Source organism: Cervus elaphus, chromosome 10 (genome assembly GCF_910594005.1).
Source record: "Cervus elaphus chromosome 10, mCerEla1.1, whole genome shotgun sequence".
Lineage (NCBI taxonomy): Eukaryota > Metazoa > Chordata > Mammalia > Artiodactyla > Cervidae > Cervus > Cervus elaphus.
This window is the reverse complement of record NC_057824.1, coordinates 24,610,500-24,636,608: the sequence shown is the minus strand read 5'-3', so window position 1 is coordinate 24,636,608 and position 26,109 is coordinate 24,610,500. Positions and strand designations below refer to the sequence as shown.

The following is a 26,109-nucleotide window of genomic DNA, read 5'->3' as shown; positions in this document are numbered from 1 at the left end:
TAGCTCTCTGTCCCCACCCCTCAGCTACACCCCAGTCCACTTTCTGTCTTTGGGGATTTGCCTGTTACAAACTTTGTATGAAAGGAATCATGTAACACGTGACCAGGCTTCTCACTCGGAGTTTCCAAGGGTCCTCGGTGTTGAAATGTGCATCACCGCTCGGTTCCTTCTTGTTGCCAACTTGGCTGTACATCATTCACCTCGGGGCATCCCTCGAGCTCAAGTTGTCTTGAAGCTGGGGTTCCTGGAGACAGACCCTGCTCCCCAGGTGGGCTGCCCCTGAGGACACCAGCCAAGGAGCAGGCCCTGGATGCTCTGGGCTGCCTTGTGGGCTCAGGGCCCCCCCACTGCAGCCGGCGCAGCGGGCCCCACTCACCCTGCCTCTGGCTTCTTCTCCCCAGACCACGCCGTGGTGGCTGGGGCCAGGTACGTGGTGACCTTTGACGGCCGGGTGTGGGGCATTGGTGACCACTGTGGCAGCCTGCTGCTGGCCCAGGACTTTGCTCACGACACCTTCTCGCTGACGCTAAACCGGGCGGGCTCGGGGCTCACCTCGCTGACCATGGGGCTGGACCACACCATCCTTGCCCTGTACCCCAGCCTGAAGGTGAGCCTGCAAGAGCGGGGTGGGAAGGTCGCCCGGACACTTCTCCTGCCATGTCCACACACGTGTGCCCTGTGGAGCCTGTCCTAGCCCCTGTCTGGCCCACAGACCTACAGACTGTACAGCAACTCCCTGCCCGGGGAGAGCTGTCTGGATGGGGACCTGCCTCCCGCCAAGACTGGGAGGGACGACCCGAGGATTGAGCTGACCAGTGAGGACGGCGTCTCCATCACCTGTGACGTCCGTGCCGGCCTCTGCGGCCTGACTCTCAGCGTCTGGCAGCATGGTGGGTCTGGGCCCCCGCTGGCAGCCTCCACGTGGGTGCAGCTTCTGGGGCTGAGATGGACAGATCCCAGTGGGCAGTTACTCTGTGTCTTCGGGAGGATGAGGGTGGGAGGCCCAGGGATGCTCCTGGGCCTCTGCTGGTCCTTGGGGTTTACAACCTGAGCGGATATCAGAACTGGAAGAGGCTCAAAGCCCATCTCTGCCAGCTTTGATCACGTTCAGTGCTGGGACAGCCCCTACCTCAGGGAGCATGAGTGTGCTAGGTCACTTCAGTCATGTCCTACTCTGCGACCCTACGGACTGTAGCCCGCCAGGCTCCTCTGTCCATGTGATTCTCCAGGCAAGAATACTGGAGTGGGTTGCCATGCCTTCCTCCAGGGGGGATCTTCCTGACCCAGGGATCGAACCAGGGGGCGTACAACTCTGGACACAACCGGCTGGTTGACTGCTGCCCTGTTTTAGGAGCTATGATGCATGGTCAGCTCCTTCCCCTTTGATCCCCCCACTGTTGTCCCCTGGGACAGGTGACCCACTTTAACTTACTCACCCCCATGTCCCCAGCCATGAGCAGCGGCGCCAGGATTTGAGCCCAGGGCTCTGACCCTCCCCTTGACCTGGTTGGGCTGTGCCGGGAACACCTATGAAGAGCTAGCATCCCGGCCACTCGGGAGAGAGGGCCAGTGGACAGGGAAGGTCCCGGGAGGGGAGAAAACGCTTCCCTCACAGTCCTTATTCTCCTCTCCCTCTGGAGAGAAGGTTCAGAGCCAGGGCTGGTGTTCAGGGAGGTCAGCCTTGGAAGACGCAGGGTCTGGCCATGCCCCCGACCCTGGCCAGCAGGCTCTCATGGCCCGTCCTGCCGTCCCTGCCCCACAGGCCTGTCCGCCGGCCTTCTGGGCACCAATGACAACGAGGCCAGCAATGAGATGATGCTGCCGGACAGCACGCTGGCCAGCAGCCTGGAGGAGTTCACCCAGGCCTGGCAGGTGAGCTGCGGGCCCGCCCTTCCGCGGGCCTGGGCGTCATCACTAGGATGCCGTGGCTGGGGGTGGAGAGGGAACCATCTGTGTGGATTGGCCGTGCACCTGAGCAGCGCGGGGACCTCGTCTCCGGGGCTCCAGAGGTTCTCCATCCTAGGCCGATGGGGTGGTGGTCTCCCCCTGTGGCTGGGGCACTCAGTGGAACTGCCCAGGAGACAGAGGTCCAGGCAAGAGGCCTGAGTCTTGGGTTCATGCCCCCAGCTGGCTGGTGACTGCAGAGCCGTGGAGAAAACTCAGCCGGTGTGCCCGGAACAGAGCCCCATCTGCCGGGCCACCTTCCACGATCCCCACTCCAGCCTGGCGAGCTGCTTCGGAGTGGTGAGTGTGCGGCTACGGAGGCCACGCAGCGGGTGGACCGCGGGACAGAGGAGGCCCTCGCCTCGATCTAGCCTACGCCCCTCCTCTGTGCTACTCCCCGGGGCGCGGTGGGCAGGGACACTGACTCTGGGGGCTGGATTTCAGGTGGACCCAACACCCTTCCTCAGCCTGTGCATCCGGGACACCTGTGGCACCCAGCAGCACCAGCCTGCTTGCACCCTGGCCGCCGCCTACGTCCACCTGTGTGCCAGGGGCTTTGTGCCCGTGGACCCGCCTCCACAATGCGGTGAGTGGACGCGCCAGCAAGCACTCTGACCCCCTGCTTCCATCCCGAAGGGAAAACCCATTCCTTTCTCTTCGCTTCCGCCAAGAGGACACACACTCAGTTGTTGTACAGTGAGCTAAGAGGCAAAGCAAAGTTATGTGCAAAGGAGCACTTAAAAAATTTTTTTTTAATTTGGCTGGGCCAGGTCTTTGTTGTGGCATGTGGGATCTAGCTCCCTGACCAGGGAAGTCCCAGGAGTTATCAAGAAAGTTACTAAGAAAGAGAAAAGGAGGCCCCAAACTCCCCCACACTTCACTCCAGGTCTAGCGAGCCTGGTGACCTCTGATGTAGGAGACGAGAGTTTGGGGATGTCAGGCAGTTGCTGATAATTAGAGCCACAGGCCTGCCCTTAGAGATTGAGAATGTGCATACCCTACAAGGTCTGGGAACGCTTGGGCACACCTGCAACCAAAGTCATGCGCGATTCCCACGGCTCATGTCCCACTACCCAGACACGGATGTCGGCGACTGCAACAAACAATGGCAGTGGATCCCTGATAATGGAGCAAGTGTTCATGTCACTCGTAAAAGAACAGCTAGGCAGGCTTTACTGGGGGGCTGTAGATGTACGGACCACTGCAGTAGGGGCAGAAAGATTGGGCTTGTCTCTTAACAAGGAGAAGTGGGCATTTAGAGTCCAGGAGCAGCGGGGAGAGGGGGTCAGTGGATGGAAGATTACTAAAAGGAAAGATGAGGGGTCGGGGAGATTCTGGCTAAGCTGACCTAACAGAATTGTTGCTGAAGGCAGGCTAGGGAGATCAGACATCACCCGGTTGCAGAGGTCAAGGTGATCAGCTCTGGAGGATCCTGATAAAGGTACTGACCTGCTAAAACTGGACAATGAAGACGTGACCATGGAAGCCCAAGAGTCAGGAGCTAGCTGAGAAGAGTTCTAAGGAGCCTGAGTAGAGTCTGGTCAAGGAGAAAGTCCTTCTCAAAGACTTTTGGATGCTAGAATTAAAGATTACTAAGATAAGCACAAAAATTTAAGACAACGCATTATTGAACCACGTGATTTTTCCAGAAACTAATGCCTGGGGCCGGCAATTTGTTATGTAAGTGAATATTGATAGGTGTCAATATTCTATAACATTTTATAACATTTAGGTAACAAAAACGTATTAATTCGTCTCTGGTCAGTAAGTTGTTAATAGCAAAAGAGAAGATTAACTGGAAAATATGAGAGGAGGAAGATGCAGTGAGAATTTTAGAATGAGAAAGTTCTCAGATCCAAGAAGCACAATGAGACTCCCCTGGCAGTCCAGTGGTTAAGACTCCGAGCTTCCAATGCAGGGCACGTGGATTTGATCCCTGGTCAGGGGACTAAGACCCCACATGCTGTGTGGTGCTCCCACCCCCCACAAAAAAGCACAGTGTGCCCCGAACACGATAAACAAACTTCTACCATGACGCATCAGAATGGAACTGTGGAAAACCCAAGCAGAGGTCCTCAAAGCCAACAAAACGAATGGAAAAGAGGTGATTTTTCAAGGAACAAATAACCATTCTCTTACCAGCAATGACAGAAGATGGTGGAATAAGTCTTTACAGCATTAAGAGAAAATAATTGTCAACTTATATTCTATGCTTAGTTCAGGTGATATTTAAGATGGAACACTTCCAGCACTGAACTGACTGAAAATGTCATTTATGAGTTGTCCATTAGTGCTAAGGGACACGGCTGTGCACATTCATTCACATGCTGTTTGTGGCTACTTTTATGCCATGATGTGGAGTATTTGTGACCAAGACTCTCCAGCCACCAAGCCTAAAATATTTACTGTCTGGCTCTTTACAGAAAATGTTGGCTGATCCCTGGTGTAAACCAAGGAAAGCAGAAGGAAATTAATGAATTAGGAAGAAATGAACAATAGAATGGTTCAAGAGAAAAAAAGAGACCCACAAATAAATAGTACTAGGAACAAGGAGTCAAAACTACAGGTTTCAAAAGGTGACTCAACTTTGCTGATAAATTTCAAAACAAAGTATTTCCCAGAAAAATACAATCTGCCCAAACTGATTGGAGTAGGAATATTAAAAATCTAAAAGCATCTCATAGCTGTTAAATTTACTGCATCTGTAGGCTGACATGTACCTCTGAAAGACAACAGGTACGGTTTGGTGAAGAGTTGTTAGACATGACAGCAAAAGCCTGATTCATAAACGAGAAAAAAAATCAATAAATCGGACTTCATCAAAATTGTTTGCTGTTTCCTGTCAAAAGAATGGAAGAACAAAGCCCTGGGAGAAAATACTTGCAAACCACATAGCTGACAAAGGACCCATATCTAGAATACATAAACAACTCTCAAAATTTAACCGTGGATGAAACTAGAGCCTGTTATGCAGAGCAAAGTCAGAGAAAAACAATATCAGATATTAACACATACATATGGGATCTAGGGGAAAGGGACTGATGAAGCTATTTGTAGGGCAGGAATAGAGACACAGACATAGAGAACAGACTTGCAGAGGAAGGACAAATCTAGAGTCGCGTTTGTATACACACTTCCGTGTGTAAATAGCTAGCTGGGGGAAGCTGCTGTGTAGCACCAGGAGCTCAGCTCAGGGCTCTGTGATGACCCAGAGGGGTGGGATGGGGGCGTGGAGGGGGGCTCGAGAGGGAGGGGACATATGTGTACTTACAGCTGATTTACGTTGCATGGCAGAAACCAACCCAGCACTGTAAAGCAATTATCCTCCTGTTTAAAAGTTTCTATTGAACTATGGTTGATTTACAATGCTGTGTTGGGTTCAGGTATATAGCAGAGTGGTTCAGTCTATGTGTGTGTGTGTATATCTGTATATGTTACTCTTTTTAGGTTCTTTTCCATCATAGTTTATGACACGATATTGAATTTAGTTCCCTGTGCTATACACAGGGCCTTGTTATCTGTTATATTTATATATAGTAGTGTGGACCTACTAATCCCAAACCCCTCTAATTTATCCCTCCCCCGCTTTCCCCTTTAATAACTGTGTTTCTTTTCTAAAAAAGAACTAAAAACAAATTTAAGTCAAAGTACAATCTATACAGAAAATGGACAAGACACATGGAAACATTTCACCCCCGATGGCAAGTAAGCACCTGAAAAGATAATCAGCAGTACCAGCCAGTAGGAAAATGAGATAACACTTTACACGCCTGTTACAACAGTTAAAATGAAAAACAGTGACAGTACCAAATCCTGGCAAGAATGTGGAGAAACTTGTTCTCATATATTGCTGGTGGGCAGGGAAAATGGTACAGTCACTGGAGAAAAAGCTAAACATACACTTATGATGTGATCCAGCAAATGCATTCCTGGATATTATCCCAGAGAAATGAAAACAAGTGTTCACACAGAAACCTGTGTGTGATTATTCATAGCACTATTATTCAGTTCAGTTCACTCAGTCGTGTCTGACTCTTTGTGACCCCAAGACCTGCAGCATGCCAGGCTTCCCTGTCCATCACCAACTCCTGGAGCTTGCTCAAACCAATGTCCATCAAGTCAGTGATGCCATCCAGCCATCTCATCCTCTGTCGTCCCCTTCTCCTCCTGCCTTCAATCTTTCCCAGCATCAGGGTCTTTTCCAGTAAGTCAGTTCTTCGCATCAGGTGGCCAAAGGACTAGAGTTTCAGCTTCAGCATCAGTCCTTCCAATGAATGCTCAGGACTGATTTCCTTTAGGATTGACTGGTTTGATTTCCCTGCAGTCCAAGGGACTCTCAAGAGTCTTCTCCAACACCACAGTTCTTAATCATCAATTCTTTGGCGCTCAGCTTTCTTTATAGTCCAACTCTCACATCCATACATGACTACTACAAAAACCATAGCTTTGACTAGATGGACCTTTGTTGGCAAAGTAATGTCTGCTTTTTAATATGCTGTGTAGGTTGGTCATAGTTTGTCTTCCAAGGAGCAAGCATCTTTTAATTTCATGGCTGCGGTCACCATCTGCAGTGATTTTGGAGCCCAGAAAAATAAAGTCTGTCACTGTTTCCTTTGTTTCCCCATCTATTTGACATGAAGTGATGCCATAATCATAGACCAGATGCCATGATCTTTGTTTTTTGAATGTTGAGTTTCAAGCCAGCTTTTCACCCTTCTCTTTCACTTTCATCAAGAGGCTCTTTAGTTCTTCTTTGCTTTCTGCCATAAGGGTGATGTCATCTGCATATCTGAGGTTATTGATATTTCTCCTGGCAATATTGATTTCAAATTGTGCTTCATCCAGCCTGGCATTTCACACGATGTACTCTGCATATAAGTTAAATAAGCAGGGTGACAATACATAGCCTTGACATACTCCTTTCCCAATTTGGAACCAGTCTGTTGTTCCATGTCCGGTTCTAACTGTTGCTTCTTGACCTGCATACAGACTTCTCAAGAGACAGGTAAGGTGGTCTGGTATGCCCATCTCTTGAAGAATTTTCCACAGTTTGTTGTGATCCACACAGTCAAAGGCTTTTTGTCACAATGAAGCAGAAGTAGATGTTTTTCTGGTATTCTCTTGCTTTTTTGATGATCCAATGAAATGTTGGCAATTTGATCTCTGGTTCCTCTGCCTTTTTGAAATCCAGCTTGAACATCTGGAAGTTCATGGGTTCACATACTGTTGAAGCCTGGTTTGGAGAATCTTGAGCAACTTGTAACCACCAAAATAACCTACGGTCAGTACATAGTTAAACAAATTCTGGTACATCCATACTCTGGAATACCACTCAGCAATAGAAGGGAACAAACTACTGACACAGGCAACAACTTGGACAGATCTCCAAAGCATGAATGAAAAAAGACAAATTCAAGGATCATGCGCTGTATGATTCTATAACATTCTCAAAACTACAAATTATAAAAATCAACAAATTAGTAGCTACTGGGAGGAGGAGTGGGTGTGACTACAATAGGGTAGAAAAAGGGAGATGTCTGTGGTGATGTAACAGCTCTGAAGTTTGATGGTGGTGGTTACATGAATCCACAACTGTGGCAAAATGTCACAGAACTATACACAATGTCAGTGCCTGGGTTTTGTTATGGTACTATAATTATGGAAGATGTAAACATTGGGGGGAGTGGGATAAAAGATACACAGGACATCTCTGTACTATCTTTGTGGTGTGTGCTGAGTTGCTTCAGTCGTCAGTCGTGTCCAACTCTTTGTGACCCCATGGGCTGTAGCCTGCCAGGCTCCTCTGTCCATGGGATTCTCCAGGCAACAATACTAGAGAGGGCTGCCATGCCCTCCTCCAGGGGAGCTTCCTGACCCAGGGGTCAAATCTGCATTTTCAGCATTGGCAAGCAGGTTCTTTACCACTAGCACCACCTGAAAAGCCAATACTATCTTTGAACTTCCTCCCAATCTATAATTATTTTAAAATAAAAAGATCTTAAATATAAAACACCAGGCCCAGATAGTTTTATAGGCAAGTTGTAATAATGTACCACAACTGTTCCAGAATATAAAAACGAGACCCTCCTCTTCCCAACTCTTTTTAATGAAATTAGTATTATCTGATGGAAGATGACAACTCAAGGGCAAGAGAGGAAAGTTAGAAGCCCAACTGCAAACTTGAATGTAGATGTTACTAATATGTTAGTGAGTGAAATTCAGAAATTTATTGAGACATAAGCTAAGAGAACATCATGACCAACTGGAAGTAATCTCTGGAACCCAAGGATGGTATTTAAGAACAGTGTACTAAAGTAGGCAACTTAGACTATTCAGGACAATCCTTCTGGTAGGATATCTAATAATGTTGGACAAGACAGAAAAAAATGGTGTTTTGGAAATATCTTGATCAAAATCCAGGGGGAAGACAGGAGAGTGACATCAGCAAGGCGACAGGCTAGAAATCTACAAATCCTTATTCCTCCGTGGAAACACTGAGTATAGAACAATAAGTGGACCAAAGTAGCTTTGTGAGAACCCTAGAACCCAGTTAAGCAGCCAGCAACAATCAAGTGAGTGCCTGACTGAGAAAAAGTCTCACTCCAAACAGTAGGAAATTTCATGGCTTTTTTTTGTTTGTTTGCTTGCCTTCCCCAGTACACTCTCCGAGAAGGCAGTCGGTTCCTGGCTCCTGCTTTGGGGTGGAAGGAAGGAATGGAACTTGCTTGCAATGTGCTGACTTGTCTGGGACCTGCCGGGGGCTCCTGTCTCTGACTCGGTGGTGATGAGAATGCTAGCGTGGTTTGGATATCATGTGGGTGGTTGCTGAAAGCAGGGGTAGGTGCTGCTGCCAGAGACAGCTGCGGAGAGTCTGCAGGCGACTGGGGGCAAGATTATGGACAGACGGATACAACACTGTATCTAAATCCCTGAGAGGTGGGGGTGAGATGGCTAGTCTGCTGGGAATGTGGAGTTAAAGCAGACACACACAGGCCCAGGGAAGATACACCCGCTAGAAAGTATTTGAACGAACCCTGAACTTTCATACCAGGCTGATTAGTGAAGGCCTTCCCCTGAACAGGGGCAGTCTGCAAAGAACCGGAGAGGTGAGTGTCTTTTCAAATGCCCCCTTCCAACAAAAGATGACAAGACATACAAAAAAACAGGGAGACAGGGCCCGTTCAGAGAGACAGAGTAAATCAAGAAACTGATAGGTCTCAAAACAACTTCTTTAAATATGCTCAGTCAGCTGAAGGAGAAGAAAGATGGCAGACAACTAAGTGAAATCAGGAAAATAATATGAGAAAAATGAGACTGTCAACAAAGAAGTGGAAATTATAATACAGAAACAAGTTCAGGAGCTGAAAAATGGAATAATTTGAGCTGTCTTCAAGAGACTCACTTTAGATCTAAGGACACAGGTTGAAAGTGAAAGGATGGGTAAAATGGTATTGCATACAAATAGTAACTGAAAGAGTATACTTCAATAATGGATAGAACAACCAAAGAGAAGATTAATAAGGAAACAGAATGAATAACGCTGCAGATCAACCAGACCTGACATATATGTGTGTGTATATATATATGTTCCATATATATATGGAACACTTCACCCAATACCAGCACTGTTCTCAAGTGTACATTGAACATTCTCCAGGCTAGGACATAGAACAAGTCTTAATAAACCTCTAAAATTTCAAGTCCTACAAACTCTTTTTCAATCACAAAGAAACCAGAAATAGCAGAAGGAAAAACTGGACAAATCATAAATTGTACAAAATTAAACAACACACTCAAACACCCAATGGTAATCACAGGGTAAGTCAGAAAATATCTTGAGACAAATGAAAACTATGGGACTGAGGGAAAGCAGTGCTGAGAAGGAAATGTATAATGTGTAATGTAAATCCTTACATTAAGAAAGGAGCTCACCCTGTGTGGGAAAACCATCTAATGGTTGGCATCTGCAATATCTGCTCGCGTTTATCGAGCGTTTACCGACTTCATTACCGCCTCCCTTAGGTTTGTCTTAAATCGAGATTCTGTCAGCAACCAACGCCTTCTGTTCAATGATGGGTTTTACTTCCAATTCCAGGACTTGTCTAATCTGCAGTGTTCAATACGTTGCTCCATTAAAAGCTCTGCCTATTGTAATTCAAAAAAAAAAAAGGAGCTCAAATCAACAACCTAACTTCTTAAGGATTCTTGAAAAGAAGAAATCAAACTCAAAGCTTACAGAAGGAAGGAAGTCATAAAGATTAGTCCAGAGATAAATGAAGTAGAAAGTAGAAAAATGAAAGTCAATGAAACCAAAAGTTGGTTTTTTTAGAAAAAGATCAACAAAATGGACAGATCTTTAGCTAGACTGACTAATTTAAAAGAGAGAGAAGACCCAAGTAAGTAAAAATCTGAAGTGAAATCAGGAACATTACAACTGATTTTTATAGGACCATAAAGGATTATGAGAAAGTACTATGAACACTTTGTATGACGAGTCGGACAATCAAGATGAAATGCATAAATTCCTAGAAACATATTACCTGCCAAAACTGAATCTTGAAGAAATCTGTAACTAGCAAGCAAATTGAATCAGTAATCAAAAACCTCCCAACAAAGGAAAGCCCAGGACCAGATGGCCTTGCTAGTGAATTCTACCAAGGATTTAGGAAATTGAAAATCAAGCTTCCTCAAACTCTTACAAAAAGTTGAAGCAGAGGGAACATCTTCAAAGCCATTTTATGAGGCCAGAATTATCTTGTTACCAAAGCCAGACAAGGACACTTCAAGAAAACTCTACAGAACAATATCCCTGATGAATACTGATGCAAAAATTCTCAAAAAAAAAAAAAATATGGTTGGCCCTCTATACCTATGAGTTCCACATCCACAGATTCAATAAACCACAGATTGAAAATATTTGAAAAAAAAATTTGGAAAATTCCAAAAAGCAAATCTTGAAGTTGTTGCATGCTGGCAACTATTTACATAGCATTTACATTGTATTTAGGTATTCTAACTAACCTAGAGATGATTTAAACTATACAGGAGGATGTACATGCACTGTATGCAAATATTATATCATTTTATATAGGGGACTTGAGCATCCACAGAGTTTGGTATCCATGGGGGGTCCTGGAATCCGTGGATACTGAGGGACAACGGCACTGACAAACAGAATTCAAGAGCACGTTAAAAGGATTATACATCATAACCAGGTGGGTTTATTCCTGCAGTGCAAGGACGGTTCAACATAGGAAAATCAATGCAATACATCATATTAACAGAATGACAGGGGGTGGGAAACACATGATCATCTCTAATATCATATAAAAGTAGATCAAATACATAAATACTAGAACTAAAACTATAAAACCCTTACCAGGAAATATAGGGGGGACTCCCCTGGTGGTCCAGTGGTTAAGAATCTGCCTGCCACTGCAGAGGACACGGGTTCGATCCCTGCTCCAAGAAGATCCCACCTGGTGTGTGCAACTAAGCCCATGTGCCCAGGCTGCTCTGCAGCAAGAAAGGCCAGTGCGATGAGAAGTCTGCACCACAACTAGAGAAAGCTCACATGCAGCAATGAAGACCCAACACAACCAAAAATATAAATAAATCTTTAAAACGAGAATAAATAGACCAACTGGACATCACCAAAATTAAAAACTCCTGTGTGTGAAATGACACAATCAACAGAGTATAAAGGCAACTTGTGGAATGGGAGGAAATACTTGCAAATCATTATCTGATGGGGGTTAATATTCCAAATATACAAAGAATGTCTACAACTCAACAATAAAACCTGTTTAAAAATTGGTCAAAGGACTTGAACAGACGTTCCTCCAAACCAGATATACAAATGACCAATAAGTACATGAGAAGATGCTCAATATCACTCGTCATTAGGGAAATGTGAATCAAAATCACAATGAGATACAAATTCACACCCATTAGGGTGGCTATTTTCAAAAACTTAGAGAACAGTGTTAGCAAGGATGTGAAGAAATTGGAACTATTGTGCACTGTTGGTGGCAGTGTAAAATGGTGCAACCAATATGGAAAACAGCATGACCCCCAGAAATTAAAAATTAAACTACCATATGATCCAGTCATTCCACTTCTGGATATAATACCACAAAAGAATTAAAAGCAGGGTCTCAAAGAGATGTTTGTACGACTATCAGAGCATCATTCTTCACAATAGCCACGAGTTTCAAGAACCCGAGTGTCCGTCAACAACTGAATGGATAAGCAAAATATGTGTATATGTGCAATGGAATGTTATTCAGTTTTAAAAAGGAAGGGAATTATGACACGATGCAACATTGCTGAACTTTGAGGACATTGTGCTGAGTGAAATTAGGCCCGTCACAAAGAGACCAATACTCTGTGAGTCCCCTGATATGAGGCACCTAAAGTTGGTGGCTCAGAGGTTAAAGCATCTGCCTGCGTCTGCCTGCAGTGTGGGAGACCTGGGCTCGATCTCTGGGTCGGGAAGATCCCCTGGAGAAGGAAATGGCAACCCACTCCAGTATTCTTGTGTGGAGAATCCCATGGACAGGGGAGCCTGGTGGGCTACAGTCCACGGGGTCGCAAAGAGTCGGACACAACTGAGCTTCTTCACGTTCACTGTTGTCAAATTCATAGAGATAGAACATAGGATGGTGGTTGCCATGAGCTGATCTAAGGAGATAATGGGAGTTATTTAGTGGGGACAGAGTTTCAATTTTGCAAGATGAAAAGGGTTCCTGAGGTGGGGGTTGATTGCACAACAAAGTGAAAGTAACTTAACACTACTGACCTGTTAAGATGGTCAACTTTTTTGTTATGCATATTTTGCCACAACTAAGAACTTTTGAATGAGAAACTTTTACTCAGCACCTAATTCATATGCTAGGTATGGCAATACAACTCTAAACACTGTACTTACAACCACTGTAATTATTAAGAAAAAATAAATACACTTAAGGAGACAAAATTCTTAGAGCAAGAACCAGTACAGACAAGACAATAGAAACAAACAGGAATTCAGAAGTGGGTTTTTCCAACACAGGCTGTACATTCTGGCAGGGAACTAGAAACTATTAAAAGTATACTATCATGTCTGAAAAAGAACCAAAGATAGAATATCAACAGATGACAGAACAGGCATTCAGTAAGCTTCTCTAATGCTCATACTTTCCTTTTAAACATTCTCTTAGCAAATGAGGGCTGGGAGGGACCTTCCTTAACCTGGTAACTTGAGGTATTTGGTACCCAGCCTTTAACTTCATAGCTGATGGATAAACATCAGAAGCAGGTTGGCAAGGAGACAGACACTCTTTGTCTCTGCTTTTATTTCATCTTGTATTGATGACCCCATCATACAGAGACCAGGAAAAGAAAGTAACAGAGATTAAAACTCACCTGCCAGAACTTCCCTGGTGGTCCAATGGCTAAGACTCTGCATTCCCAATGCAGGGGGGCCCGGATTCAATCCCTGGCCAGGAAACTAGATCCTGCATGCTGCAACTAAAGATCCCGTGTGCTGCAACCAAGATCACAGATCCAGTGTGCTGCAACTAAGACTCAGCACAGTCAAAACTAATAAATATTTTTTAAAAATTTTTACAAATTCACCTGCCGATGGTGCCTTGCCCAGAGAGGTGCAGAGGATCTGCCTGGGTCTATGACCCCTAAGTTGAAGAGGTCCCTGCTTCAGAGTGAACTGGAGATCCAAGGGGTAAGGCTGTGGCTCCTTCTGAAAGTGCAGAGAAGTCATCCAGAGGTCACTGAATGTTTCAGAAACATCTGAATATCCCGGCTACTCCCATGACCTGGATACCCTCTCTCCATCAGGATTCAGCTCCTGAACTCCCCCTTCACCAATCGACTAGATAGCTTAGTCGTGTCTGACTCTCTGCGACACCCTGAACTATATAGCCCACCAGGCTCCGCTGTCCATGGGATTCTTCAGGCAAGAATACTGGAGGTGGTTCCCTTCTCCAGGAGATCTTCCTGACCCAGGGATTGAACCTGCATCTCCTGCATTGCAGGCAGATTCTTTCACCCCCTTACCCACCAACTTTGGGCACATCATCTGTACTCCCAAAGCATCAGGTGCTGGGGTCCAGTCCTCTCCCAGGCTGGGAACCATCTGCCCATTAAAAGGGAGAGATACCCTTTTAATGGGGGCCACTTGAGGCCTGACCCTGCTGGGCCTGCAGTGTGCCAAGGACTGTAACAGGAACCCCCAGCTTGATTCCAGGAAACAGGGAGTTCCCTGTCCGCTGGGTCCACAAAGCCTTATACTTCCCTCCTCTTTTCTCTGCAGTTTGAGATTCTGCCTGAGCCAGCACCAGGCTTGCCAAAGATCTCAGACTCCCTCTCCCTCGGCCACAATCCCGTCTCATCCAGCAAGGTCAAGATTCTCGTGTGGGGTAGAATGATGAACATGAAACACCAGGAAGTCAGAGAAGATCAGGACTGAGATGGATCCAGCAAAGAAGGGCTGTTAGTGATTTTGAAATACCTCTGGGGGCGATGGAGCCCACACTGGTCTGGATAATTCTCCATCTCCCTCAACACCTGCCCCGTGATCCAGCAGACAGCCTGGCCTGCTGGATCCTGCTCTGGAGAGGGGATGCCACTTCGGAACTGTTCTTGCCTGCGCTATTTCTTCACTTGCCCGGCTGCTATTTCTGAAGCCTCTGCTATATGAGTCAGGCTGCCCCGGGTCTTCCTAGCTTGGGATCAGCTTCCCCTGAGGGATGAGGTTCCTTGAGGGGAACAGATGGTCCCAAATCCCTTAATCAAGGCTTGGTTGGGTGCTTCCCTCTTGGCATAGATCCTAATTCTAAGGCTGAATGTTCCAGGGGACCAGTTTCCATGGACCTGTGCTCTGGGCATTCAGCCCCCAAGGGTACAGCCTGCAGAGTTGTTCACTTTCTTTGGGAGAAGGTGTTTCCCTTGAAAAAATAAAGCTGGCAGAATCCAAGCACACGTGTATTAGATTGGTGGGGTCATCTGTTCCACTGGAGGGACGGGGTGGAGGGGGGAGGCGTGGGGGGCTGTGAAACCTGCTCACCAGCAGGGGGCCCCCAGGACCCTCTCTACACGGAATCAAGAGTCCAGAGCAGTGGGTGAGCTCTCAGCCGTAAGGCTTGGGGCTACCAGAAAGCCAGATGCCAGTTCTCAGCTGTTCTTGGCCTCCCCACATGGAATCCTCAGCACACAACAGGTGCTCAGTGAAGTTTAGAAAGAGGAACTCGAGAGGGTTTTAGACTTGCCAGAAGTGAATGCAAATGGGGGATCTGGTCCTGCTCATTCCCACCCTCTGGAGGGAGTGCTATGTTGCCATGGTTATTACAATCAGAAGACCCCAGCGTCCAAGCTCTGCTCTTCAAAACACGTTTGCTCTTCTGACTTTTTAATAACCCGATGAGGTGTGGGGAGAAGGCAATGGCACCCCACTCCAGTGTTCTTGCCTGGAGACTCCCAGGGATGGGGGAGCCTGGTGGGCTGCCGTCTATGGGGTTGCACAGAGTCGGACACGACTGAAGCGACTTAGCAGCAGAGGTGTGGATGATCCCTGAATACCAGACGCAGCAGCGGCAGCAGGCTCAGAGAGCTGAGGGGATGTACCCAAGGTCACACGACTAGCAGAAGGCCAGGCTGGCGCTGAGCTGGGCCCATCTGCCCCTAAGCCTGCCCAACCACAACCACCTGCTTTCCACTTCACGGTGGCCTTGTACCGTCTATAGGCATACCTCATCTCATTGCACTTTGCAGAGACTGCATTTTGGGGGTTGGGGAGGGTTGTTTATATTCTAAAATGGAAGGCTTGCGGCAGCCCTGTGTTGAGGAAATCTGTCAGTGCCATTTTCCTCTGAGCAGTGCTCACTTGGTGTCTCTGTCACATTTGGTAATTCTCACAACATTTCAGGCTTTTTCATTATTATTATATGTGTTACGGTGATCTGTGATGTTACTACTACAACTAGCATTTTTTTTTAGCAATAATTAAGATACACACACTGTTTTTGTTTTTTAGAAACAATGGTATTGCACACTCAATAGACTACAGTATAAACATAACTATTATAAGCAGTGGAAAACCAAAATGTTCCTGTGACTCACTTTATGTCAGTGGTCTGGAACTGAACCCAGACATCACCGAGGTGTGCCTGTAGTCTGATCTTTACGAAAGAGTCAAATGAACTTCAGCTGTATCCCAAGCCATAATGTGGAATGCTTGTTCATTTTTTCCTGCTGCTGCTGCTAAATCACTTCAGTCGTGTCCGACTCTGTGCGACCCCATAGACAGCAGCCCACCAGGCTCCGCCATTCCTGGGATTCTCCAGGCAAGAACATTGGAGTGGGTTGCCATTTCCTTCTCCAATGCATGAAAGTGGAAAGTGAAAGTGAAGTTGCTCAGTTGTGTCCGACTCTTCGAGACCCCATGGACTGCAGCCTACTAGGCTCCTCCGTCCATGGGATCTTCCAGGCAAGAGTACTGGAGTGGGGTGCCACTGTCTTCTCATTTTTTCCTAATAGGTGTCAAAACAGGGACTTCCCCTGTCGTCCAGTGGCTAGGACTCCACCCTCCCACATGCAGGGACCTAGGTTCAATCCCCCTGGTCAGAGAACTAGGTCCCACATGCCACAACCAAGATTCCGCACACATCCTAAAGATCTCACATGCCGCAATGAAGATTGAAGATCCTGTGTGCCCCAACTAAGACCCAGTGCAGCCAAATGAAAAATATTTTTTAAAAGTATTATAAATATAAGAAAAATAATAGGCATCAAAATGACCCAAAAGCCGTCTCATGCCTGAGCAGAAATGCACCCACTGAAGTGCTGTGTTGGGCCTTGGAACTCGGCCCTGGAGGAGGAGGGAAGGGGGCAATGGAAGGCAAACCTCTGGAATGCAGGGGCCTGAGGAGGCTGGAGATGGCTGCGCCCACACTTTGCAACCACCTGCAGGTTTCTCTAAATCTGTGCAATGGCTCAGGGATTTCCGGCCCAGAAAGGAAACTGCAGAAAGACTTGCCAGCCTGCCTCCCGGCTCTGACCCTCACACACTGACCAGGAACCTAGCAGTGGGCTGGGGACATTGGGGGCCCCAGGACAGAGCACAGTTCCTCCTCCTCCAGGCTGACTCAACATCAACACTTGGCAATTTGTAGTGTGTGGGGGTGTGCATGCACATGTGTTGCATTTAGAAAAACAGGGAAGGATTCCATTAAAAATTACCTATAAATAGCCCATGAGCCACAACTATGGAGCCTGTGCTTTAAAGCCTGGAAGCCACAACTACTGAAGCCCACGCGCACTAAAGCCTGTGCTCCACAAGAGAAGCCGAGGCAATGAGAAGCCTGCGCATCACAACTAGAGAAAAACAAAAAGCCCATGCAGCAACAAAAACCTAGGAAAGCCAAAAATAAATAAAAAAAATTTTTTTTAACACCTATAAATGTTCATACCTAAGGCCAACTAAGAGCAGGTTCAGGTAAATTCCTTTGAAATTGACTCTCCATGAGATAATCTGGTAAAAGGTCAGAGAAGGCAATTCAAAAGTAGAAAAATACAAGTGATGAGTAAACATTAGGCGGAACATTTAATGATACTGGAAACCAAATGTGAATGAGAATAATCATCATAACCTGATTTATTACATTATAAAATAGATACATACATGAATAATAATACCCAGAACTGGTGAGGCTGTCAGCAAAACCCCTCCCCCTCAAATTCTGTAAAGAGTGGTTTCAGTTATGAACAACCTCAGTAGCAGGTTTTGAAAGTCTTAAAACCATTCTTTCCTTTGACCTAATAAGCCCACTCCTGGGCCTTTATCCAAAACGAGGGAGTGAAAGGAGAAAATGAGTCCAAAAGATTTCAAAATAATTTTATTACTCAAGATAATAAAAATTAAAGACAGCCAACAGGGAAATTATTTTTTTAATTTGTAGTTTATTGCAAACACTATCTTGAACTCATTTGTCAAAAAGTTCAGCATCAGGCAATGTCTTAACATAAAAAAGAATTAGCTTCAAAGTAAAGCGGAAGAGTGCATAAAAATCTGTAATAATAATGACTGCATATGGACAAAAGCTGGTAAGGAATAGAAGAAAATGGGAACCCCATATAGGAAGGGCATGACACACAGTTGGTTATTTTTTAAAAAGTTAATTTGATTATTTTTCTTTTAAAATTATCTTTATAATTATTATGCTTTTTTGTCCCTGAGAGTTTTTAAAAGTTAAAAAGGAAGAAAGGAAGCAGATAGAAAGCAACCCAAGTGTCCATCAATGAATAAACAGATTTTAAAAGTGGTCTCTCCTTAACATTACAAGATTAGAAACCAACTACAAGGAAAAAAAAAACTGTAAAAAAAAAAAAACAACACAAACACATGGAGGGTAAACAAAATGCTATGAAACTACCAATGGATCACTAAAGATATCAAAGAAGAGATCAAAAAATACTTAGAGACAAATGAATATATGATGATTCAAAATCTGTGGGACACAGCAAAGCAGTTCTAAGAGGGAAGTTTATAGCAGTACAATCTTACCTCAGGAAACTAGAAAAATCCCAAATAAACAACCTACCCTTACACCAAAAGCAACTAGAGAAAGAAGAACAAACAAAACTCAAAGTTAGCAGAACAAAAGAAATTAATAAAGATCAGAGCAGAAATAAATGAACTAGAGATGAAGAAAGCAATAGAAAAGATCAATGACACCAAATGCTGGTTCTTTGAAAAGATAAACAAAATTGATAAACCATTAGCTAGACTCATCAAGGGAAAAAAAGGACAGAGCTCAAATCAATAAAATCTAAAATGAAAAAGGAGAAGTTACAACAGACACCACAGAAATACAAAAGATCATGAGAGAAAAATAAAAAGGACAACTTAGAGGAAATGGGACAAATTCTTAGGTGTATACAATCTTCCAAAATGAACCAGGAATAAATAGAAAATATGAACAGACCAAAAAAACAAGCAAAAGGATCGCTGGTGGCTCAGACGGTAAAGAATCTGCCTGCAATGCAGGAGACCTAGGTTTGATCCCTGGGTTGGGAAGATCCTCTGGAGAAGGGAATAGCAACCCACTCCAGTATTCTTGCCTGGAGAATTCCATGAACCAAGGAAGCCTGGTGGGCTGAAGTCCATGGGGTCACAAAGAGTCAGACACAACTGAGCAACTAACACACAATCACAAGCTCTGAAATTGAAACTGTGATTTTAAAATTCCCAACAAACAAAAGTCTAGGATGGCTTCACAGGCGAGTCCTATCAAACGTTTAGAGGAGAGCCTATCCTTCTGACACACACATCCTTCTGAAACGATTTCCAGAAACTGCAGATGAAAGAACAGTCCCAAACTCATTCTACAAGGCCCTGATACCAAAACCAAAGATATCACACAGAAAATTACATGCCAACATCACTGATGAACATAGTTGCAAAAATCCTCAACAAAATACAGCAAACTGAATCCAACAACACATTAAAAGGATCATACACCATGACCAAGTGGGATTTATCCAGGGATGCAAGGATTTTTCTTTTTAAATTTTATACTGGAGTACAGATGATTGATGCTGTTGTGATAGTTTCAAGTGGACAGGAGAGGGACTCAGCCATACATATACATGTATCCATCCCCCCCCAAACTCCCCCCCATTCAGGCTGCCACATAATATTGAGCAAAGTTCCCTTATATGCAGAATCTACAAAGAAACCCATTGGAAAAGACCCTGATGCTGGGAGGGATTGGGGGCAGGAGGAGAAGGGGACGACAGAGGATGAGATGGCTGGATGGCATCACCAACACGATGGGCAAGAGTTTGAGTAAACTCCGGGAGTTGGTGATGGACAGGGAGGCCTGGGGTGCTGCAATTCATGGGGTCGCAAAGAGTCGGACATGACTGAGCGACTGAACTGAACAAAGAAGCCATACCAATGAACTTATTTATAAAATAGAAACAGACTCACAGACATAGAAAATGAACTTATGGTTACCAGGAGAAAGGATGGGGGAAGGGATGGTTAGGAAGTTTGGGATCGACATGCAAGGATTTTTCAGTATCTCCAAATCAATCAGTGTGATTCATCATATTAACAAATTGAAAAATAAAAGCCATACGATCATCTCAATAGATGCTTTTGACAAAATTCAACACCCACTTATGATAAAAAATACTCTCCCGAAAGTGGGCATAAAGGGAACCTATCTCAACATAATGAAGGCCATACATGACAAACGCACAGCTAATATCTTACTCAATAGTGAAAAACTGAAAGCATCTCCTCTAAGATCAGGAACAGGACAAAGGATATTCATTCTCACCACTTTTATTCAACATAGTTTTGGAAGTCCTAGCCACAGCAATCAGAGAGGAAAAAGAAACCAAAGGAATCCAGATAGGAAAAGAAGTAAAACTGCCACTGTCTGCAGATGACATGATACTATACACAGAAAATCCTAAAGATGCTACCAGAAAACTACTAGAGCTCAATGAATTTGATAAAGTCACAAGGTATAAAGTTAACACACAGAAATACTCTTGCATTTCTATACATTTACAGTATGAAAGATCAGGAATTCAGGAAACTATCTCATTTATCACTACAACAGAAAGAATAAAGTACCTAGGAATAAACCTACTTAAGGAGGCAAAAGACCTGTACTCATAACACAGTAAAGATACTCATGAAAAAAGTCACAGACAACACAAAGAGATATACCATATTCTTGGATTGAAATAATCAATATTGTGAAAATGATTACACTACCCAAAGCAATCTACAGATTGAATGCAATCACTATGAAATTACCAACAAAATTTATCACAGAATTAGAACAAAAAATTTTTACAATTTATGTGGAAACATGAAAGACCCCGAATAGCCCAAGAATCTTGAGAAGGAAAAACAGGGACCTTCCTGTGGTCCAGTGGTTAAGACTCAATACGTCCACTGCAGGGGGCCTGGGTTTGATCCCTGGTTTGGGAACTAAGGTCCTGTGTGCCACGGCCAGAAACAAATGACGACAACAAACAGAGCTGGAAAAACCAGGCTCTGTCACTTCAGACTATCCTACAAAGCTACAGTGATCAAAACAGCATGGCATTGGCACAAACACAGAAATACAGATGAATGGAACAGGATAGAAGCCCAGAGACAAGTCCATGTACCTATGGTCACCTAATCTATAACAAAGGAGGTAAGAATATACAGTGGAGAAAAAACAGTCTCTTCAATAAGTGGTTCTGGGAAAACTGGACAGCTACATGTAATAGAACAAAATTAGAACACTCCCTAGCATCATACACAAAGATAAACTCAAAGTGGATTAAAGATCCAGATGTAAAGCTGGACATTATAAAACTCTTAGAGGAAAACATAGGCAGAACACTCTTTGACACAAATCACAGATCTTTTTTGATCCACCTCCAAGAGTAATGAAAAAACAAAAATGAACAAATGGGACTTGATTAAACTTAAAAGCTTTAGCACAGCAAAGGAAACCATAAACAAAACAAAAAGACAACTTACAGAATGGGATAAAATATTTGCAAATGAAGTGACCAATAAGGGGTTAAATCTCCAAAATATACAAACAGCTCATGCAGCTCAGTATAAAAAAAAAACAAAAACCCAATCAAAAACATAGGCAGAAGGTCTAAATAGACATTGCTCCAAAGAAGACATACAGATAGCAAGAAATACCAAAAAGCACATGAAAAGATGTTCAACACTGCTAATTATTAGAGAAATGCAAATCAAAACTACAATGAAGTACCACCTCAGGGACTGGTCAGGATGACCATCATCAAAAAGTCTACCAAAAATAAATACTGGAGAGGATATGGAGAAAAGGGAATCCTCCTACACTGTTGATGGGAATCTAAATTGGTATACCCACTAGGGAGAACAGTATAGAGGTTCCTCAAAAAACTAAAAATAGAGCTATCATATGATCCTGAAATCCCACTCCTGGGCATATATCTAGAGAAAACCAAGATACATGCACCCCTGTGTTCAGTCCAGCACTTATTTACAATAGCCAAGATATGGAAGCAACCTAAATGTCCATCAACAGATGAATGGATAAAGATGTGGTATATTACTGAATATTACTCAGGCATGAAAAAGAATGAAATAATGCTATTTGCAGCAACATGGATGGGCCTAGAAATTATCATACTAAGTGAAATCAGAAAGAGAAACACAAATACCATATGATATCACTTATATATGGAATCTAAAAAGGATACAAATGAACTTATTTACAAAACAGACTCACAGATTTGGAAAACAAACTTTTGGTTACCAAAAGGTAAAGTTGGTTGGGCAGGGATAAATTAGGAGGTTGGGATTAACATATATTCACTGTGTGTGTATATGTGTGTGCACACATGCATACTCAGGCATATCTGACTCTTTGTGACCCTGTAACCTGCAAGGCTCCTCCATCCATGTGATTCTCCAGGCAAGAATGCTGGAGTAGGTTACCATTTCCTCCTCCAGGGGATCTTCCTGACTGAGGGATCAAACCAGCATCTCCTGCATTGACAGGTGGATTCTTTACCTCTGAGCCACCTGGGAAGCCCATATATTCTCTACTATATTTAAAATAGGTAATCAATAAGATCTACTGTATATCACAGGGAACTCTACTCAACACTGTAATAATCTAGAAGGGGAAAGAATCTGAAAACAGAATAGACATATATACACGTAAAACTGAATCACTCTGCTGCACACCCAAAACTCACACAGCTGCCTTCAGCTCCAAACAGCCATTGTACTTAAGCGGCATATTTTGGGGTGGCACGCTTGCTCCCCTTCACCACCATCAGTCCCCTTCTTGCCGTCTGTTGGGGTTATGACCACATTAAAGGATGGCCATTGATTAAGGGTGAGTCTGAGTTTTACAACAGAAGTGGAGGAGAAAAAGCAGTTCATGTCGACCCTTGTCAAAGTGAGCAGGAGAGCTGACCCACTCAACCCACATCTTAGGAAAAACTGAGTCAGCTTTTATTACCTAATCTCACTTCTCAATTATTTTGAAGATGGGGAAGGAGTGGGTGGAAATGAGGTCAGGCTGAAGCACTCTGGTCTGTAAACTTGGAATTCAGCTGCCAGAGAGGAGCAGGATCCCTGGTTGTCCAATAAAGGATGCTTTCCAGTGAATTCCCACCGACTCAGGATGTCTGGGAAGTGATGGGTGTCTTAGTTTATTTCTCCCCGGAAGCATGTATGCATTCTCCGAAAGTCAAAGTTCTCACAAATTGATAAACAAACAGAAAAATGACAACCTTAAGTCAGTCCAGGGGGACTGGAGGGGAGAGGGGTAGAGTTGATCAAGATGAAAAGGGGACTGTCAAGGCTGACTATGTAAACAACACTCAAGAGGAGATGGATATTATCTAGGGGAAAAAAAAAAAGGTGTGCATGTTCAGTCATGTTCAGCTCTTTGCAACCCCATGGACAGCAGTCTGTCAGACCCCTATGTCTATGGAATTTTCCAGACAAGAATACTAGAGCAGGGTACCATTTCCTTCTCTGGGGTGTCTTCCTGACCCAGGGGTCAAACCCTCATCTCTGGTGTCTCCTGCATTGGCAGGTGTGTTATTTACCACTGGTACCACCTGGGAAGGTACCAACAAGGTACCAACAAGCACCAAGGGAGAAAATATCTAACTAGACCAGAAGAAACTGAGCAAGTTGTTAGAAAAGATCCCAGCATCCCCCAAGCCCCCATGGTGGGAGTGGGGAGAAGGGACCCTGACCTCAGGCAGGGATGGTTTCCTAGGTGAAATCAGCCAGCTTAAATGCTAACTTCCATGCTCTGTAAACTGCTCCAGTGCCTAGAAGAAGAAGAAATACTTCCAAATTCTTTATCAGGAATCTGTAGAGGCCAAAAACCAACCACTATAGCACAACAAAGGAAAACCACAGGCCAACTTCACTTATGTGTAAAAAAAAAAAAAAAAAAAAAAAATCAATGCAAAACTCCAAAATAAAATATTAGCAAATAAAATCCACAGGAGCACTGAAAGGGAAAAAGTCACCAGAAATAAGTGAGACTTGTATGATATAACAAGGAAGGTTTGATATTAGGAGATGTTTTAATTTACTTTACATTAATATATTAAAGAAGAAAAATCATGATCTGTAATAGTCATTAAAAGGCATTTGACAGCATTTATCATTTACTAACAAAATATTTTATCAAATTAGAAAAGGCATTCTTCTAATTTGAGGTATCTAATTAAGGTATCGTTAGCATGATAAAATTATACACACAGACACATGCACCGAGCCCCCAAATCAGACTCATCTGTAATGACTGGAAGCAACAGAAGTCTCCATGAGACTCTGGAACAAAAGAATGCCCTGCACCACTGCTTTGTATGAGGTTTCTAGCTGATGAAAGTAGGCAAGAGAAAAAAAGAAGCCATTTAAGAAGAAAGAAAGAGGTCAAATAATTATGTTTACTCTGGAAAAATTCAAGGGAGGCAACCAGAAAAGGTGGCAGGCAGTGAGAGATTTCTCTAGGGGGTCAGACACGGAAGTAACCTACCCAAACACCTAGCCTTCCCATGCATAAACAGCAAGCACATGGAAAAGTTAGGAGAAAATATTCCACTTACAAGAATAACCCCCCAGTAAATCTCCCAAGCAATAAGTGCACAAAGATGTGTACAACCTATGTGAGGGACTCTATGAAAGCTGGGAGGGAGGTAAAACACTTCAAATGCAAAGAAAGCTGTGCTGAGTATGTTCCAATTTAGAAAGGTTCAACACTAAAGAGATGTAACTATCAATACCAAGTGTCAGGGAATGGTGGGATTGGAACCCTCACACATGCTGGAGGGAATGTAAGATGGTGTGGCCACCCTAAGAAACTAACAATTTCTTAAAAAGTTAAAAAATATGTTTACCATATGGCTCAACAGTTCCACTCCTAGGTATCTTACCCCAGAGAAATGAAAACACACACTTAGACAAAGACAGTGCACAAAGCCCCATCAGCTATTCAATGAATGAACAAATCGTGCTATGTCCATTCTATGGAACGTTGCTCAGTCGTGTCCGACTCTTTGCGACCCCACGGACTGGAGCCCACCAGGCTCCTTTGTCCAGGGGTTCTCCAGGCAAGAATACTGGAGTGGGTTGCCATTTCCTTCTCCAAGGGATCTTCCACACCCAGGGATCGAACCCAAGTCTCCCGCATTGCAGGCGGATTCTTTACCATCTGAGCCGATGCACATAAAAGGAACAGAGATGAATCTCAAAAACATTATGCTAAGGGAAAAACAGATGCAAAAGACCACATATTGTATGATTCCATTCATATGAGATGTCCAGAAAAGGGAACTAGACAGAAAGAACACAAAGGTTGGTTGCTGCATGTACGGGGGGTGGGGGGGGCGGACAGGAAGTGGCTGCTGATGGGCACAGAAAAATCTTCTTGGGTGATAGAAAGTGTCTCACATACGTATAGATGGCGGCACAACTCTAAATTCACTAGACGTCATTGGAATGTACACTTAAAATGAGCGATTTTTATTGCATAAAAAAGTTAAGCCAGTAGGACTTCCCTGGTCGGTACAGTGGAGAAGAATCTGCCTGCCGATGAAAGGGACATGGGTTCAGTCCCTGGTCAGGGAAGAGTCTACATGCTGCAGAGCAACGAAGCCTGTGCCCCACAACTGCTGAGCCCACGGCAGCAACTACCGGGCCGAGGGCCCGAGAGCCGAGAGGCTGTGCTCCGCAACTCAGAGAAGCCACCGCGCTGATACGCCCTGGCTCGTAAAGAGTAGCCCCCACTCACTGCAACTTGGGAAAGCCTGTATGCAGCAGCAAAGATTCAGCACAGCCAAAAATAAACAAATACATTTAAAAAATAAAAAAGCCATTGAAAATTGACTTCTCAAAAAAAAAAGAATCGAAAAAATTAACTTCATAAATTTAACACAGAATAATATGATCTCAATAAAAATACCCAACAGGGATATACGTGCATGTCCGTGTATATGTTTGTGCGTATTTTTAAAACTAGACAAGCTGATTCTAAAGTTGATGAAATTTTAAACAATAACCAGAAATTTTCAGAAAAGAACAGTGAAGAAAAACTAACCCTAATACATATTAAATCA

The 26,109-nt window shown here is 44.1% G+C and overlaps 1 protein-coding gene across 1 annotated transcript in view; it reads left to right on the top strand.

Annotated features, from left to right (window-relative positions):
• LOC122701385 overlaps positions 1-14,920 on the top strand; it is a 161,433-nt gene extending 146,513 nt beyond the window's left edge. The window contains exons 64-69 of the mRNA XM_043914303.1: positions 402-607; positions 713-890; positions 1,763-1,872; positions 2,128-2,244; positions 2,389-2,530; positions 14,258-14,920. Of these exons, the coding sequence (XP_043770238.1) occupies positions 402-607; positions 713-890; positions 1,763-1,872; positions 2,128-2,244; positions 2,389-2,530; positions 14,258-14,262 (758 nt within the window). The 3' untranslated portion in view covers positions 14,263-14,920. The remainder of the gene's footprint in view (positions 1-401; positions 608-712; positions 891-1,762; positions 1,873-2,127; positions 2,245-2,388; positions 2,531-14,257) is intronic.
• The last annotated feature ends 11,189 nt before the right edge of the window (positions 14,921-26,109 follow it).